At 40.2% G+C, this 14,775-nt stretch overlaps 2 protein-coding genes across 3 annotated transcripts in view; one reads left to right on the top strand and one right to left on the bottom strand.

Annotated features, from left to right (window-relative positions):
* egln1a (egl-9 family hypoxia-inducible factor 1a) overlaps positions 1-3,309 on the top strand; it is a 33,748-nt gene extending 30,439 nt beyond the window's left edge. For both annotated transcript variants that reach the window (XM_033613044.2, XM_033613043.2), the window contains 3 exons: positions 2,342-2,478; positions 2,563-2,630; positions 2,736-3,309. In XM_033613044.2, the coding sequence (XP_033468935.1) occupies positions 2,342-2,478; positions 2,563-2,630; positions 2,736-2,791 (261 nt within the window). In that variant the 3' untranslated portion in view covers positions 2,792-3,309. The remainder of the gene's footprint in view (positions 1-2,341; positions 2,479-2,562; positions 2,631-2,735) is intronic.
* A 1,428-nt stretch (positions 3,310-4,737) lies between these two features.
* Positions 4,738-11,541, bottom strand: gpr137ba (G protein-coupled receptor 137Ba). The gene is made up of 7 exons (XM_033612689.2): positions 10,773-11,541; positions 8,758-8,807; positions 8,401-8,623; positions 7,844-7,990; positions 5,731-5,859; positions 5,345-5,466; positions 4,738-5,247 (listed from the first exon to the last, which is right to left on the bottom strand). The coding sequence occupies exons 1-7, from the start codon at positions 11,151-11,153 to the stop codon at positions 5,121-5,123; spliced, it is 1,179 nt and encodes a 392-aa protein (XP_033468580.1). The 5' UTR covers positions 11,154-11,541; the 3' UTR covers positions 4,738-5,120.
* Between the last annotated feature and the right edge of the window lie 3,234 nt (positions 11,542-14,775).

Raw genomic sequence — 14,775 nt, 5'->3', positions numbered from 1 at the left:
GTCATGGTTACGACAACAAGTTTACAGTCAGTAAACAATGGAGGAGAAATTGTTGGTAGCAGTAGCTGGATACCCAGAGCTGTACAGCCGGACGATTGACAGCATGTTGTCAAACTGCCCCCGAGTTATCCTAAAATATGCCTGGAAGTGGCCATCATCAAGGTGAAGCTCCTGGACCAACTGGTGGTACTCTCCGGGATCCACCCTCTTTTTTAGGGTCTCATGTACCCACACAGATCTCCGTTTCCCTGTGCCCAACAAACCATTTGCTCACAGCCTCTCACCCTCAACCAGAGCTACAGCAAGTACCCTCTGTCAGTCCATTTTAGGAAAAAGATACTAATTGCTGGGGGGAAAATGGTAGAAGGTTAGTGTAAGGATGTGTTGGTGTGGTTGCCTGGCAACAATAGAAAGGCTCAGCAAGCTTTTTTTTTCCTCCTTTTTTTACGAGTGGCATTCAGGTTTTTTTTTAAAAAAAAAAAAAAAAAAAAAAAAGGCGGTGCGCCTCGTGTTTTGCAGCCTGCAAAAGGCTTTCTGTGCGATCAGGGCCTTACCTACATTACTGCCTTTTCCTAACAACTGAGTGGACGTTTCAATTTGGAAAAACCTAGAAAAGCATGTAGATGGAGTCGACCTTTAATACAAAAGCAAACACTTGTCGAGCAGCTACTTTGTCAGAAATACAACACAAGAACAACTGGTGTATCCATTTACAGTGAGTGCAGCCAAACAAACATGCATGGACGTAACAAAAAGGTGCAGCCTGTCGCTCTTCATCCATCAGCTCACTTTGCCTGCATCTTCTTATATCATTCCTTTTTCTATCAATGAGGTTTGTGTGGCTTCTTCATAAGAAAGCTGCCTCGTGTTTTGCCAGCTGAATGTTTTTAACTGGCAGCAGTAGGAAATGTTGGGTTTGCATTAGCAGCTCTGATACGGCTGTCGGAGAGTGAACAGTAAACGGTGAGGCTGATATCAGTAAGATAAATAGTAACTCAGGATGACGTGCATGCCTTGTGTAGGTCATTTCAATGCCGTGCAGGAATGGTTGACATCACATTAACTGTAAGATCTGTGATATAGGTAATTAACAGGTGAAAAAACGTTGCAAGAAAAAATGTCAACCACAAATAATATCAAAAATGTGATTTGTTTTCATAGAAATCTTAAGGGCTCTGACTTTACAGGGTTAAAAGAGAATATTCAGATATCCCCGGAAAACATTGGAGTGGATTTTGGGTAAACGAAGTGTATTCCTCAGTGTGTAGCTCTTCATTAATGTGCCCTTCACCAAGTAGTATTGTTCAGTAGTATTCTCCTACAGTAAAACCTGCTCGGGTGTCATCCTGAGAGACAGCAATAAAATCAAAATTTATTTATTCCAGTGCATTTTTTAATTTTAACAAAACACTTAAAATGTCAAAGGTCAGTCAGTGTCCATTTTGTGTTACAGCATATTCTGACAGCACATTTTTTTAAGCACATCACACCATTGGGCTGCATGTGTTGTCATTTCCAATTGGTCCAGTTCAGCTTGATGTAGGTCAGAGGGTCATGTCCTGCAGGCCAGGGTCAACCTGTGTTCACACCATCATTTACAGGCGGCCGCACGGAATGTTGTCACCGATTTAGATTTACGTGCAGTCAAACAATTGTTAAAATCAGTGGTGCTTGAGGTGCTTACGTGTTACGGAGAAAAAAAAAAACATTCCTCCTGTCTTCTTTGACCCTATTGTGCCTAATTTAGTTTAGTCACACCACCGGTATTCCCCCTCATTCAAAGCAGCATAACTGGGAATAGCATTACTTTTCCGACAAAGGGTGTGAACCTTTTTGCTCTGCTAGTTTGCGTGTGAAGAGAGGGGCCTATCATATCAGCTGTGTGAGAGTTTAAGCAGCATGCTCGCAGCAATCTGCTTTTTCACTCTCCAGGTCCTTTATCCAGCCAGAGCAGTTTTCCTGTGGGTTATTCTTCCTATCCCTCCACAGGAAAGCTGTCCCCCCGCTGCTGCTTCCGATCCTGAGCTTTCCTCCTAGCCCTCGGAGTTGGACAACCCTTTCCCTTAACATTGTCGTCACATGTTCATAATTTAAAAAGCCTGACATGTGAGATACATTTGAGTGGATCTGCCATAGGAGTGATAAATGTAGTTTTTAGGAGACTTCATCTCATTTCCCTGAATGGTTTCCTTGTTATGCGGAATAAAAAAAAATCCCAAACATGATCGCTGCAGAGGCTTCACTTATTGTTTGCTTCCTACAGTCTCTCCTTACCTTCCTGCTATTGCTTTGTCCTGATTTGTATACACAGCAGTTGTTTCTTCTTGTTCTGCTCTTCTAGGAACATGGTGGCCTTCTTCGGATCTTCCCAGAAGGAAAGGCCCAGTTTGCCGACATAGAGCCCAAATTTGACCGTCTGCTGCTTTTCTGGTCCGACAGACGAAACCCACACGAGGTTCAGCCCGCCTTCGCCACCAGGTCAGCATCCAAGTCTGTCCACTGCACGCTCAGATGGTGAGATGTGTTATGCAATGTGACCCACCTCTCTAATTGTCTCCACAGGTATGCCATCACAGTGTGGTATTTTGACGCAGATGAGCGAGCCAGAGCTAAAGAAAAGTACTTAACGGGTAGGTTTTGATGTACAAACGACACAGTCCTGTTTCTATTGTTCCAGGGCCCCAGAGTCTCTTTTTAATGCATCTCTTTTGTGTTTTTGTTTCCTCTGTGTGCAGGTGCAGGAGAAAAAGGAGTTAAGGTTGAACTTGGCAAACCATCAGAACCCAGCTAATGGGAAGCGTCCCTTACAAACAGCCATTAAGTGCTCTGTCCTAAGAAAGTGGCCTATAGAGAGCATGTGTGTGTGTTTTACATGGCAAAACAGCAGACTTTTGCATGAGTGGGTGGAAGATCCATTTTTGTGGAGACAAAACAAACAAAAACAGCGATTTCTGTTCTTTTCAGAAAACAGGGGAAACCCAGAGGACCTTGAATGTCATGACATTATACTGAAAGGGATTGTGCGTGTTTTTTTTCTCTCTCCCTTTCACCTCTGTGGTGGAGATCGCTTGCATTACAGCTGACATTTTTCAGAAAATCAACAAGAATTAAACTCCCAGAGATTCTTCATCTTTTGCATATGGTTTTTTGCAGTTATTCCTTAAAGGTACAGTGTTCTGCATATGCTTAATGTGTTATGCTTTTCACATGGAATCAGCTGTTATAAGCTACTGTATAGCAAAATGTACTTGAGGTTGCAATAATATGAGGAATGATCTGAATTAAAAATACTCTTTTTCTGGCAGAAAACTGTTTGGTCTTAGTTTGAATTCAGTCATTTGCAGCACAGTAGATGCTGACTGTGTTATCTGTGGTCTCGTTCCTCCTTCTCTCTCTGAATACAACAAGTCATTTGAATCAGCACAGATTTAGGAGACACATCTGACAGTAATGTGAGAACTGCATCTGAAGCGCTAGAGTTTGCAGTTTCATGCTGCCCTCTGCAGGCACACACTGTACTACACCTATTATTTTAACTGACATTTTGGACCTGAGCATGAATAAAATTCCCTCTGACAGAAAATTCCTCACACTCAGAAGTGAGAGTAAAAACACAAACAGCCATCATAAACTAAACTTCCCCCTTAGTCAATATTATCTATTGTCTACTGCTCTGATAACTACACTGTATGTAAAATTAAGATAATGTATTAATCAAGTGATAAATGACACTATCAACCAGTAAGTTACTCTATAAATGGTTCTGGAAACTGATTTTCCCTGCACTATGTACCAGAGCTGGCTAATTGTTTCAGTCTTTGATTTGTCAATGGTTTGACATAGAAATCAGTCCTCTAAAAAATGAGTAACTAATCTGTAATACTTTCAAACCAATACAGACCTTTTCCAAGACAAGTTATAAACTTAAAGGAGCTCTATATGACATTCAGAGCATTAATATAGCTGCGCACAACTGTGTGCAATGTACAGATGTGGTGGAGTAATGGCGTCCTGAGCAGAGAATTAAGTCACACTTCCTTTGTGTGTGTTGTAATCCGAGTTTCTCTGTGTCTTGTGGTGCATGCATGTGAGTTCTGTGTTCAGACGACTGAATCATAGATATACTCTTAATGTTGTACACAGCTCCTTTAAGTGCACAATGGCAGTGTTCCTATATTGTAAATTAACATTACTGCCTAAATTTTAAAGTATTGTCATCTGTAAAGATCTTGGGTACATACTGTATTTAGCGCTTTTAAAAGGCAAACATCTTTGACAAAAAAAAAGGCTCATCAATAAAAAGGGGAGAAGTGTGTAACACATCAGGCCTGCTGCTGTTTTTTTTCTGACACAAATTCTAAGGAAGATTTGTTTGAACTCGGACTGACCAGTGGTGTAAGTCAGTGAGACACTTCCATCAGGACAAAATGGGAAAATGCCATTGCCTCGGGCCCATAACGTGTTTGTGATGCAGTAGCCTTTATTACTAGCCAGTGAGCACTTTACTGTAGAGCAATTATGTAATATAAAATAGTGTTATGTAAACCTGTTTGTGGTGTGATTCAGGATTCAAAGGTTTATTTGTCAGACAGAAATAATCTGTCTAGTGAAATGCAAAGTGCTCCCAAGGTTGTGCTGAAAGACCAGTGTGAAAAATGATTATAAAAGATATAATGAAACCATCAAGTATTAGTGGATAATAAAGAACGAACTGCGTCTTTCACAGCATTTAATCTGTTTTAATATGAATTAAATGTCTCCTCTATATAAACAAATCTGTATGAAAAAGAACACAGTACATAAAATAGTAAATACAGTACATATTACAAAAGTCAGGAAATATATTAAGCAGTATTCAATATAAACTATACAGTGGAAATGTTTAAAAGCAGTCAAAATTAGATCACTTTGTACAAGGAGTGTGCAAAATTAATGTCCCTGTCAGTGGACCTTGGTATACTGGCAAAAAAGTCTGTTAGTTCTTCTTCTCTAGACAAAATAGAAGAATGAATGTATCGAGTGTAGGATGTGCCTCTGTCACTAAGAGAGACTGTGCAAAAATATACAGATTAAAAAAATAAACACAAAGCCACAGGTCAGAAGGAGTCGCTGAACTCCGGTCAGTAATGGCTGAGCTCCTCTGGAGGAGGTGGGAGGTTGTAACTGTCGTCCCCTCCGATGTAGGCACCAATGCCGCCACCACCGCTGCTGCTCTGACTCCCCCACTCGTAACTGTCGGCAGCCAGACTGGAAAATCAAACAAGTATACATCCATTAAACAGCACTATTTGACCTCTGTACTTTATGTATGGTATCTTTGGTGATTGGATCGTGGTGTTTTTACCTGGCTTGGATGTTCTGAGGTATGACGCTCCACGCCAGGTCATCGTCGCTGTCATAACGCCTTGGGTTGTCAAAGAAATAAGCCCTGGAGGAGAAGACGTGACCAGGAAGCCCAGAACTGCTCTGCAAGAGGAGCGCACAAACAAGACAATAAACATTTCATAGTCTTACATTCACATCATTTGCTTACGGCTCAGAACGGTTTCCAACCTGACTGCCTCATGAACCCAATAAAATAAAGCAATATCTATGACCTTGTCACACATTGCACCAAAGAGTGAGTTTCCTTTGTGAAGCTGAACTACAGTGTGTTTTATCTGCCTTCCTCTAAATCATCTCTTGACCCCCAGGTTGGAAACTGCCAGCTTAGGGTACTTGCTGGCTCACCCTGTCTAGGTCGGGCTGCCGCACTCTGAAGAAGAAGACAAGGAGAGAGGTGGGGAGCAGCTCCCATATGAACAAGATCACTCCGAAGACGATGTAGCCTGCGTCGCCCAGAGTTGACTGTAAATCTGCCTGAAAAACAAAACACAACACATTCAGTATTGAACAGTCAACTCTGTTACACAGGGATGGAGGGAACTGTATTTCCTTAATGAAGTCATCATCAAGGACATAACCATCAATAAGGCAAACATTTTCCAAAAACAAAAAGGTCTTGCAGTTTTTAGAGGTTTCATTACATCTGGTCAACCTTCCTGAACAGTGCTATAAGAAAAAGCATGCTCTTTTCACATTACCTCATAAATCATACGGCATTATGCAGAGGTGGAATGTAACTTAGTACAATACAAGTGCTGTACTTAAAGGTGCTGTATGTAAGAATGTGGCCAAAACGGTTACTGCACTCAAATTCAAAATACTGCCGCAAGTCGTGTCCGCCCCCCCTCCCCTACAGATTTGAGGTTGCTGGACAGCGGCATGCTGGAGACTGATTTGTTTGCCCATGGGCGGCTGCCGTGGCAGGGCCGCGTCACCACGTCCTTGATCTTCGGTTTTCCAGCGGACCGTTTGAGCAAGTCCGGCTTCTCTGCTGCTAACGCTGCTGCCGGGATACAGCTGAGGAGACTGCTAATGCTATGTATTGGGACACTGCTAATGCTGCTTGCTGTGCTGCTGTAGCTCAGTCGTAACTGTAACTGATGCTGAGACTCTACTGACTGTGTGACTGGTAGATGGCGGTGGGTGGCGCAACAGGCCAAAACACAAATTCAAAACATAAACATGATTTGCGGACCGTAAAAATTTTTTTAAAATGCAAATATTCTGGCTGTACTATTGTTGGTGAGATCAGTATGTTATATGAACATTATTCCTTAGTCTCTGTGACATATTAGGAGGATTTTATGACTATTTGCTTTAGATTTCTTACATATAGCTCCTTTAAGTAAAAATTTAAGGTACTTTAACTCAAGCATTTTAAACTCATGCCACCTTCTAGTTCTACTCCACAACACTTCAGAGGGAAATACTGTACTTTTTAGTTACTAGTTACTTTACATAAGGCTGTCTGAGTCACTGGCTTCGTTTAAGTCTCTCCTAAAAACATACTACGTACGGAAAGCATATCCTGACTTTAGCTGAGCTGTCTGTCTATTTTATTGCTATCTTATTGATTTTATTTCCCATTTATTATCTTGATTTTAGTATTTTGGCCTTCCTTATTTTATCTTTTACTAGATGACATTTTACGACATGTTATTTGTTTTATTCTGCTTGTGTTTTAATTATGTTTAGTTCTATTCTACAGCACTGTGTAACTGTATTTTGAAAGGTGCTGTATCAATAAAGTTTATTATTATTATTACTAGATTCTTGCATCTATACAAGTATTGCTGAACCGATTTAGTTGATTGATTAGAAAATTATTTGGAAACAATTTTGATAAGTGTTGAAATATTTTTCATGCAAAAAATGGTTTCATATTCTCAAATATGAGAACTTTTGCTTTTAATTATTTAAATTATTTTTGATCTATTAAATCAATTAAAATTTTGTCTGCATTGAGTACTTTTTCTTTTATTATTTTTCATACATTTCCCTGATTGTACTTATACTTAAGTAACATTTCAAATGCAGGGCTGTTACTAGTAACAGAGCATTTTTACAGTGCTGTATTAGTACTTTTACTTAAAGGTCCAGTGTGTAGAATTCAGTGACATCTAGTGGTGAAGTTGCAGATTGCTACCAACTGAAACTTGTCCCGTGTGCCAAGCGTATAGGAGAACTACAATGGCCGATATGAAAATGTGATGAAGAGATGGCCCTATCTAGCGCCACTGTTTGATTTGTCCCTTCAGGGCTACTGTAGAAACAACATGGCAGACTTCATGGAAGAGGACCAGCTCCATGTGTAGAAAACATGATGATTCTTATTTTCAGGTAATTATATACTAAAGAAAACATTATAACACATTATATTCCATTTCTGATAATATTTTCCACCTAGAGCATCTGAATACTTCATCTCCCACTGGCATTATGACTTCTGGTGGCTCACCTGGTCTGACACGTTGTACCAGTCGTAGTCAAAGGAGTTAATGCTCTTGTTTGAGAGTCCCAGGACGACCAGATTGTAGCAGGCCCTGGAAGAGTACAGGAGGATGACGATGGCTCCTATGACAGTCACCTGGCACACTGACGTCCCCTGCACAGGTTGAAGAGTTGCATTAAGAAATTACACATCATGTACATTTAGGAGGAAGTGACACATAATCACACAAACACGACATGGAAACTGATGGTAAGGATGGCTGTAATACATTTTGAATTCAGGTGTGACCTATTGTTTTATAGGCTTGTGAAGTACAACCAGTCATGCAGAAGAATGACACTGCGTTGCTAGGTAACAATCGCTATGTGCAAAAGCATAAATTATGCAGAGAGATGCATCTTCACACAAGGGTGCTATAAGCAGCACACAATACCTTTTACTGTCAGCTACACAAATCACTATGAAACAAAATCACGAGCCACTTTCATTCTGTGGATCCCAGAGGATGTAACTACAGCTACTCATGTTTGATTTCTCCTGCAGCACAGGGAGGTGTGTCTTACCTTGGATTCCAGGTAAATGTTGGCTAGTGACATCTTAGCGACCTTGTAAAGACACAAGGAGAGCGAGATGGCACACAGGACAAAGAGTGAGTCATTGATGGCGACCCGCACTAGCACGATGGTGTGGGCTTCTGCAGAGGACATCCTCACCAGCAGTGCACACACTAAATTTACTACTAAAAACACCAGGCTGATGAACAGGAAGAACAGGTACAGCGGCAGTCTGTGGGTCAGGAAACATAGTATTTTTTAAGACTTTAGCCAAAATAGTTCATGTTTTTTTTTTTTTTTGTCAAAATAACAGAACAATATGGTTTAATGGAAAATCTAGTAGATGAGGTCACTGTCTGCTCTTACCTGTATCTCAAAAGCTCTGGTGCATATTTCGACTTTGCCTTGAAAACCACCTGTAAAGAGGAATCAGTCATTACTTAAGGCAAATGCGTCACACTGTTTAAGCAGCACATTTTCACTTCTGTATTCTCACTCTACGAACAAACAAAACACATTTTTCTGAGAACAGGAACCTGGCAGATGAAAATAACCGAGTTTTGAACTTTGGATACAGAATGGTCACACGGCTCAGGGCCACATGTACTGTAATGCTGTGTGCCGGCTCACTCTCAACTTGCAACCGTGACTCAAATCAGCACAAGAGGATTATGCTAAAAATAAGCTTTAGGTAGGGGCCAGAGAAGCTATTATTTGATATGTGGATTAAGTAAGCAGATGAAGGAATTCACTGTATCACACTTTGTAGCTGCTCTGAATGAGAGTGTAATATAGCAACAGGTAATATTTAGAGGATAGTTCTATTAGGGTCCTTGCTATCCAATGCAGTTCATATTACTGACAATTTCATATCAATTAGTTGGTAAATATTTTGTTTTAAACATTTTTTTAATGTACAGTTCGTTGCTCTGAACATCAATTTGATGATTATATAAAATTCTATACTTTTTTTAGCTTTTAATGTATTAGTATTAGAAAAATATTTGCATTTAGAGTTGTTAAAAATTAATTTTCAACAATTCTGATAACTCAGTAACACTTTTTGAAGCAAAAAATGTCATACGATCACTTTAAGATCAGGGAACTTGTGACGCACTAATGTCATAATAATTAATTCATTGAAAAAAACTATTGACAGATTAATCAATACTGGGAAATAATCATTGGTTATAAACTATTTTGCTTTAGGCATTGTATATTTAAAGATATATTACCTTTTTTCCAACTGTAAATTATGTCCGCAGAGGAAATCTTTGTCAACATCTGTTTCATCTAATAAAATGTTCATCTCACTTCAGCCATTTTTTTGCAGCTGCAAAATGTAACTAGTGGACTGAAAAAGCAATTGATTGTTTTTGTAGTTAGGTACCTGAAGTTTAATTTGTATTTGTAATATTAAGAAATTATTTAATTAAAAAAAAACTATACTTGGCACTGCACTAATAAGTTGCATATTGGACCACGATCGATTGGTTGTTCCAATTGTTTGTGAATTTTGTAAAAATGAAGAGGAAAACATAATTTTATAAATGTATTCTGGGAAAAAATTGAGGACTATTTTGACACTCAAAACAATCTTTAAATCAGGCTGGAAACCAACGATAAAAACAAAACACAAAACGTTCTGCAGACTGTCAACTTATTTATTCTACTAGGGAAACTTTGAATTCATAAATCCAAGTTTCCGAGTTCTTGCCCATTGTTTAAATTTCTCAGGATTTATTTTAGAGTCTATCCAAATTATGGACAATCAGAAATGTGCTCATATAGTCAGTATGCTACAGATTTTTTTTGAAGAAATTGAATGTATTGTCTACATTTTCTGATGTTATCGTACACTTTTATTTTATCTTTATTTTAATGTTTGTTATTGAGGTTTTTTGTTGTTGTTTTTTTGCTATCAATCAAATAATCAAAATTTCTTTATATAGCACTTTTCATACAAAAATAATGCAACACAAAGTGCTTTTTTTGCTATATCACCTTTACTTTATATTCTCCTGACATGATGATGTATAGTCCTGTTTAAAGTGGAATTATGCCTCTTATATTGTCCTTATTTCAATATGATGCCTATGCTTTGTTTTCTTTAATGTCTTAGTGTTACATTGTAGCCTAAATGATTATTTTACAATAAAAACACGTCTTAAACTCAGATTTCAGGTGAACACAGAGAAACTTTCCCTCTGTCAGTGTCAGACACTGCACATGCATCCTTCTGCACAGTGAAGGTCAAACATCCAGATAAAGAAACAATAAGTAAAACACATGTCTGAGTGGAGGAGGACTTTGAACCAGATCTCCTTAGACTCAGTAATCAAACTACTGACCCCTGTGATTGTATTAGCCTGCCAACTCACCTGTGCAAAGTAAAGGTTCATGAGACTGAGAGTGAAGAACTGGAGGCAGACAGGGAAGCAGTAGAGCAGCCAGAAGGGAAAGGGCCCCAGAGTGTTGGCTGTGACAAAGTTCTTGAAGTAGAAGGAGAAGAGCACGGTGCGCAGGGCCGACCACAGCAGGCACAGGGACAGGAACACGGTCTGGTAGCTGAAGCGCTTGTGTCGGTACCGCAGGACCAGCCAGAGCTGCACGTAGATGAAGATGAAGAGGAGGGAGTAGAAGACGGTGTACACCACCGTCAGGCCCAAAGTGACGTAGGGGGGCACGGCCGGGCTCAAGGTAGGTGGAGGCAGAGACTTGTCCATCGGCGACGGCTCCTTCTCCTCCACCGGGGCCTCCATGAACCTGCTGTCCCTGGCCGGAGGAGGAGGGAGCGGAGCGGAGCGGAGGGGGGCCTCTGCCGGTGTTCGCCGCCGGACTCTGGCTTCACAAACCCGGCTTCACAGCTCTCTCGCCCCGCGGAGGAGAGCTGAGCACCGCAGCGAAGAAAAAAAAGCCAGAAAAAGAGTGAGGAAGTAAATGCTGCGATTGTGGCTGTCAAGAGGAGGGAGAAAGGAAAAGCAAGAGGAAGAAAACAAGGCGAACTTCCTGCTGCAGAGCCGGAGACAGCCAGAGAGAGAGGCACATGATCAGTGATGAGAATGAGCCGTTTGTCAGGAGGAGCAGCGGCGGCAGGAAGCTGCTGAGAGCTGCAGCCAGCACAGCTCCGGCACAAGCAGAGAGGAGGGGACCGGCCTCCGCCTCCTCCACCTCCCCCTCCGCGCTCATTACGCGGCGCTACGCATCAGCTGACGCACGCTACTGTACCTTTAACCCTGTGATGGGACTTCCCACCGCTGCACTGATCCCAGGAGAGCGTCTCAGAGCTGTTAGACGTATTACTTTCATTTTAATTAAGTGTGTAAAAATATAACATACATAAGCATCATCATCAGTCAGTACTGGAGTGTTCAGAAACTCTATCCAGCACTTTCACGTACTGTATGTTGCCCTATAGTAAATACAGGTGACACATTTTACTGGTAAACTAATTTTTACACACAAGAAGGCAGAGGGAAGACATCACTGCAAAATCACCTCAGAAGATTATAGAAGTAAACTGCTGTGAAAGAAGTTTCTGGGCCTAGCTACATGTTAGAGCAAGCGTGTCCAAACTTATTGAATGGGGACCGGATTTAATTGTGTGACAACACCCAGGGGCCTGCTGCTTCTCACATCAGACAACTTACTGAAAAAAAAATCCATTACAATTAACACAAAGCAGGACACATCTGCAGCGTTGTATAAACAATAACAATGGCATTAACATGGCAATAACAATCATTTATCATCTCTGTTATATGATAGCTGATCTCGGAGGGTACGGAGCTTCCACACCTCATTGTCTTCCAGATTTGTGGACATTTTCAGCCCCTGTTCTTCTTCTATGAGCTAGCTGCTAACTGCTATCAGCTACTTTTTACCCACACTGGGTCACACACATAATATGTCATCAAAATGTCACACTGTGCCACTCATGATCCAGTTCTGCCAGCTGTCTCATTTATACAGACATCATTTTGGAGCTGTTACTACCTCCACTGCCCGCTTACAGGTGGGACAACTCTGTCTCCCATTCTGGGATCATACCTTTCATACAGAACAGCAAGGCAGCCTAAAAATTCTTGCCTTGAAAAGGCAGTGGAAAAGGGGCAGTCAGTTCTGCCTGTATGATAGTCCTGCCATTGTGAGGTGAACGGAAAAAATGCTAAGAGATTTAGCTTAATAAACCAATATTGTGTGGTGGGCCACATATTGTATATTTTGAACAACAAGCCGCAAGCTGTTTAAAATTTGTTCCGCAGGCCATGATTGGCCCCCGGGCCGGTCCTGAGACATCCCTGTGTTAGATTCATGGCTATAAGATAACATTTGTATTTATATAAATTAGCTGTAATTTATGTAGAATTATAAGTCATGATACATAATTATAAGATGGTGTACTCCACCTTTATTATTAGACGTAATAAATATGGCTAACTTACATTAGACAGGGTTGGTTGTTTGGGTGCCTTGAGGCAAAATAAGCCCCTATTCACCCCTTGTTCTTCAACTTATGAGTTGATTAAAAGAAAATGTATTTAATGACAACAAAATACTGAAAGACAAATCATACTGCAGAATGAAGGTATAATGAAAGTTGTGTGTGACCCCTGGTTGTCTCTGTCTCACTTCACTATAAACTATCAAATAAAGGCAAAAAAAAAAAAAAAAAAAAAAAACTCAGGAGATACCTTTTTCAAAGAAACAACACAAAGACAGAATAAACCAGAAGGGTTTGTACTGGTAGATCAACACTTATTAGTTAATAAGGTTAATAATGATCAAATTGTATACATTTAAATTGTATTAACTAGCTTTTTTAACTAATGTATTTACTTTTTATTGATCAGTTATTCTAATTGCCACAACGTGAACCTGGGGTCTTTGGGGCCTCTCAGGGTCAAAGTTTCAGAGGTTCATCATGGTGAGAAGGAGTGAGTGTGATTAGCCTGAGCAGCAATCTCAGTGAGGTTTGTTATGGTTAGTAGTGGGAGGGTTTTTTGTTTCACAGGACAGGGGCATGTGAACATGAGGGAGGCCAAGGATGGAGGTCACTCCAGCTCACCTTTGACTGCTGTGATACATCAATCTTTTCGTATACGAGGAACCAACCACCCAGGCACCACACCAAACAGGATGCTGTCAGCTACAGTACTTCCCTCTTTGAATAGCAACTTTACTTAATAAAGAGAGTTGGCCTCTAATGTGCAACAGAACATGAGATCAGTGACATCATCAAGTGCTTTGTTTCACTTCTTTGTTTTCAGTAAAGAGACACTGCAACCGTGAATATAATAGCAGCAGAGCACTAGCTGAAAACCTACTACATATGGAAGCAAAAGATTTAGTCATAAAATGCAAAAATATGCAAACTATTGAATGCCTTGTTTGTTCCCAGAGTTCCCTCTGCCCGGCTCCAGCCCTTGAAATCGCCCACGTCTCCATTTTTGTCTGTGAATAAAAAAGAAAAATAATAGCGCTGTGACGAAATGGCACTTGAGTCTGATTATCAGGCTCCTGCCACCGACACATCACATCCCAGTCCGCTGCTGGTTCCCAGGCAACATGAAAACACACTCATTTTAACACTAACAAGTCACAGCTGATGAGATCACAGGCCCCGGGGTAAACATCCCATCAGCCACGAAGAGCCCAACAAGAGCCCAGTGTGTATCACTGCGTCAGTGCAGTGAATATCAACAGTGTTAATATATAAGAACACATATTGCTGTTGGGTGAACTACTTTTAGTTTAGTAGATAGAAGCACTGTTGGCAAGTCATACAGTCATGATGAATATGTTTTCTGTTCTGATAACATTAAACACAAATTAGCCCTCATTATTTAACATCATTGAATTTTTTTTTTTTTGGCATATTCTAATTTTCAATAATAAAATAAACAACTCCATATACATCTGCAATGTTAGTGTACACACATCAGTTTATGTTCATCTCTGAAAATGTTTGGAGAATATATGAAAAAACACAAATGCAAACTTCATTAAATGACCAGAAGGGGGCACCTTTCTACTGTGTAAAGATGGGGAGGCTGGTGACATCTAGAGTGAGAGAAATAATGTAGCAGAGGAAATAAAAATGTGTTGTTTAATTCTTTTATGTATGGTCTCTTTCCAAAATACTATGGTATCTAGCTTAATATATAAAATCCATATATGTTATACAAAGACTTGTTCCTGTATTGTACATCTTAAAATTCTCTTTTCATATAATAATTGAATTATAAATGTTTTAAGATGGCTTCTGATTTCAGCCTTTGTGGCATAGGAGAGAAAATATGGCGTAACTGGTGACCATAGATATATAAATATCCTACAGTTTCCAGCCTTATTAAAATAATAATGCTTTGTAAGCTAACAGCA

The sequence above is a fragment of the Epinephelus lanceolatus genome, chromosome 17, assembly GCF_041903045.1.
Source record: "Epinephelus lanceolatus isolate andai-2023 chromosome 17, ASM4190304v1, whole genome shotgun sequence".
Taxonomy (NCBI): Eukaryota; Metazoa; Chordata; class Actinopteri; order Perciformes; family Serranidae; genus Epinephelus; species Epinephelus lanceolatus.
Note: the sequence above shows the minus strand (reverse complement) of the source record. Positions and strands in the feature narration are given on the sequence as shown.

Coding starts and splice junctions, on each gene's coding strand:
- gpr137ba (XM_033612689.2), bottom strand. CDS start 11,153: ATGGAGGCCCCGGTGGAGGAGAAGGAGCCGTCGCCGATGGACAAGTCT. Junction 7,991..8,400: donor ACATTTACCTGGAATCCAAG/GTAAGACACACC, acceptor CAACCTGTGCAG/GGGACGTCAGTGTGCCAGGT. Junction 5,248..5,344: donor CCTCAGAACATCCAAGCCAG/GTAAAAACACCA, acceptor TTGATTTTCCAG/TCTGGCTGCCGACAGTTACG.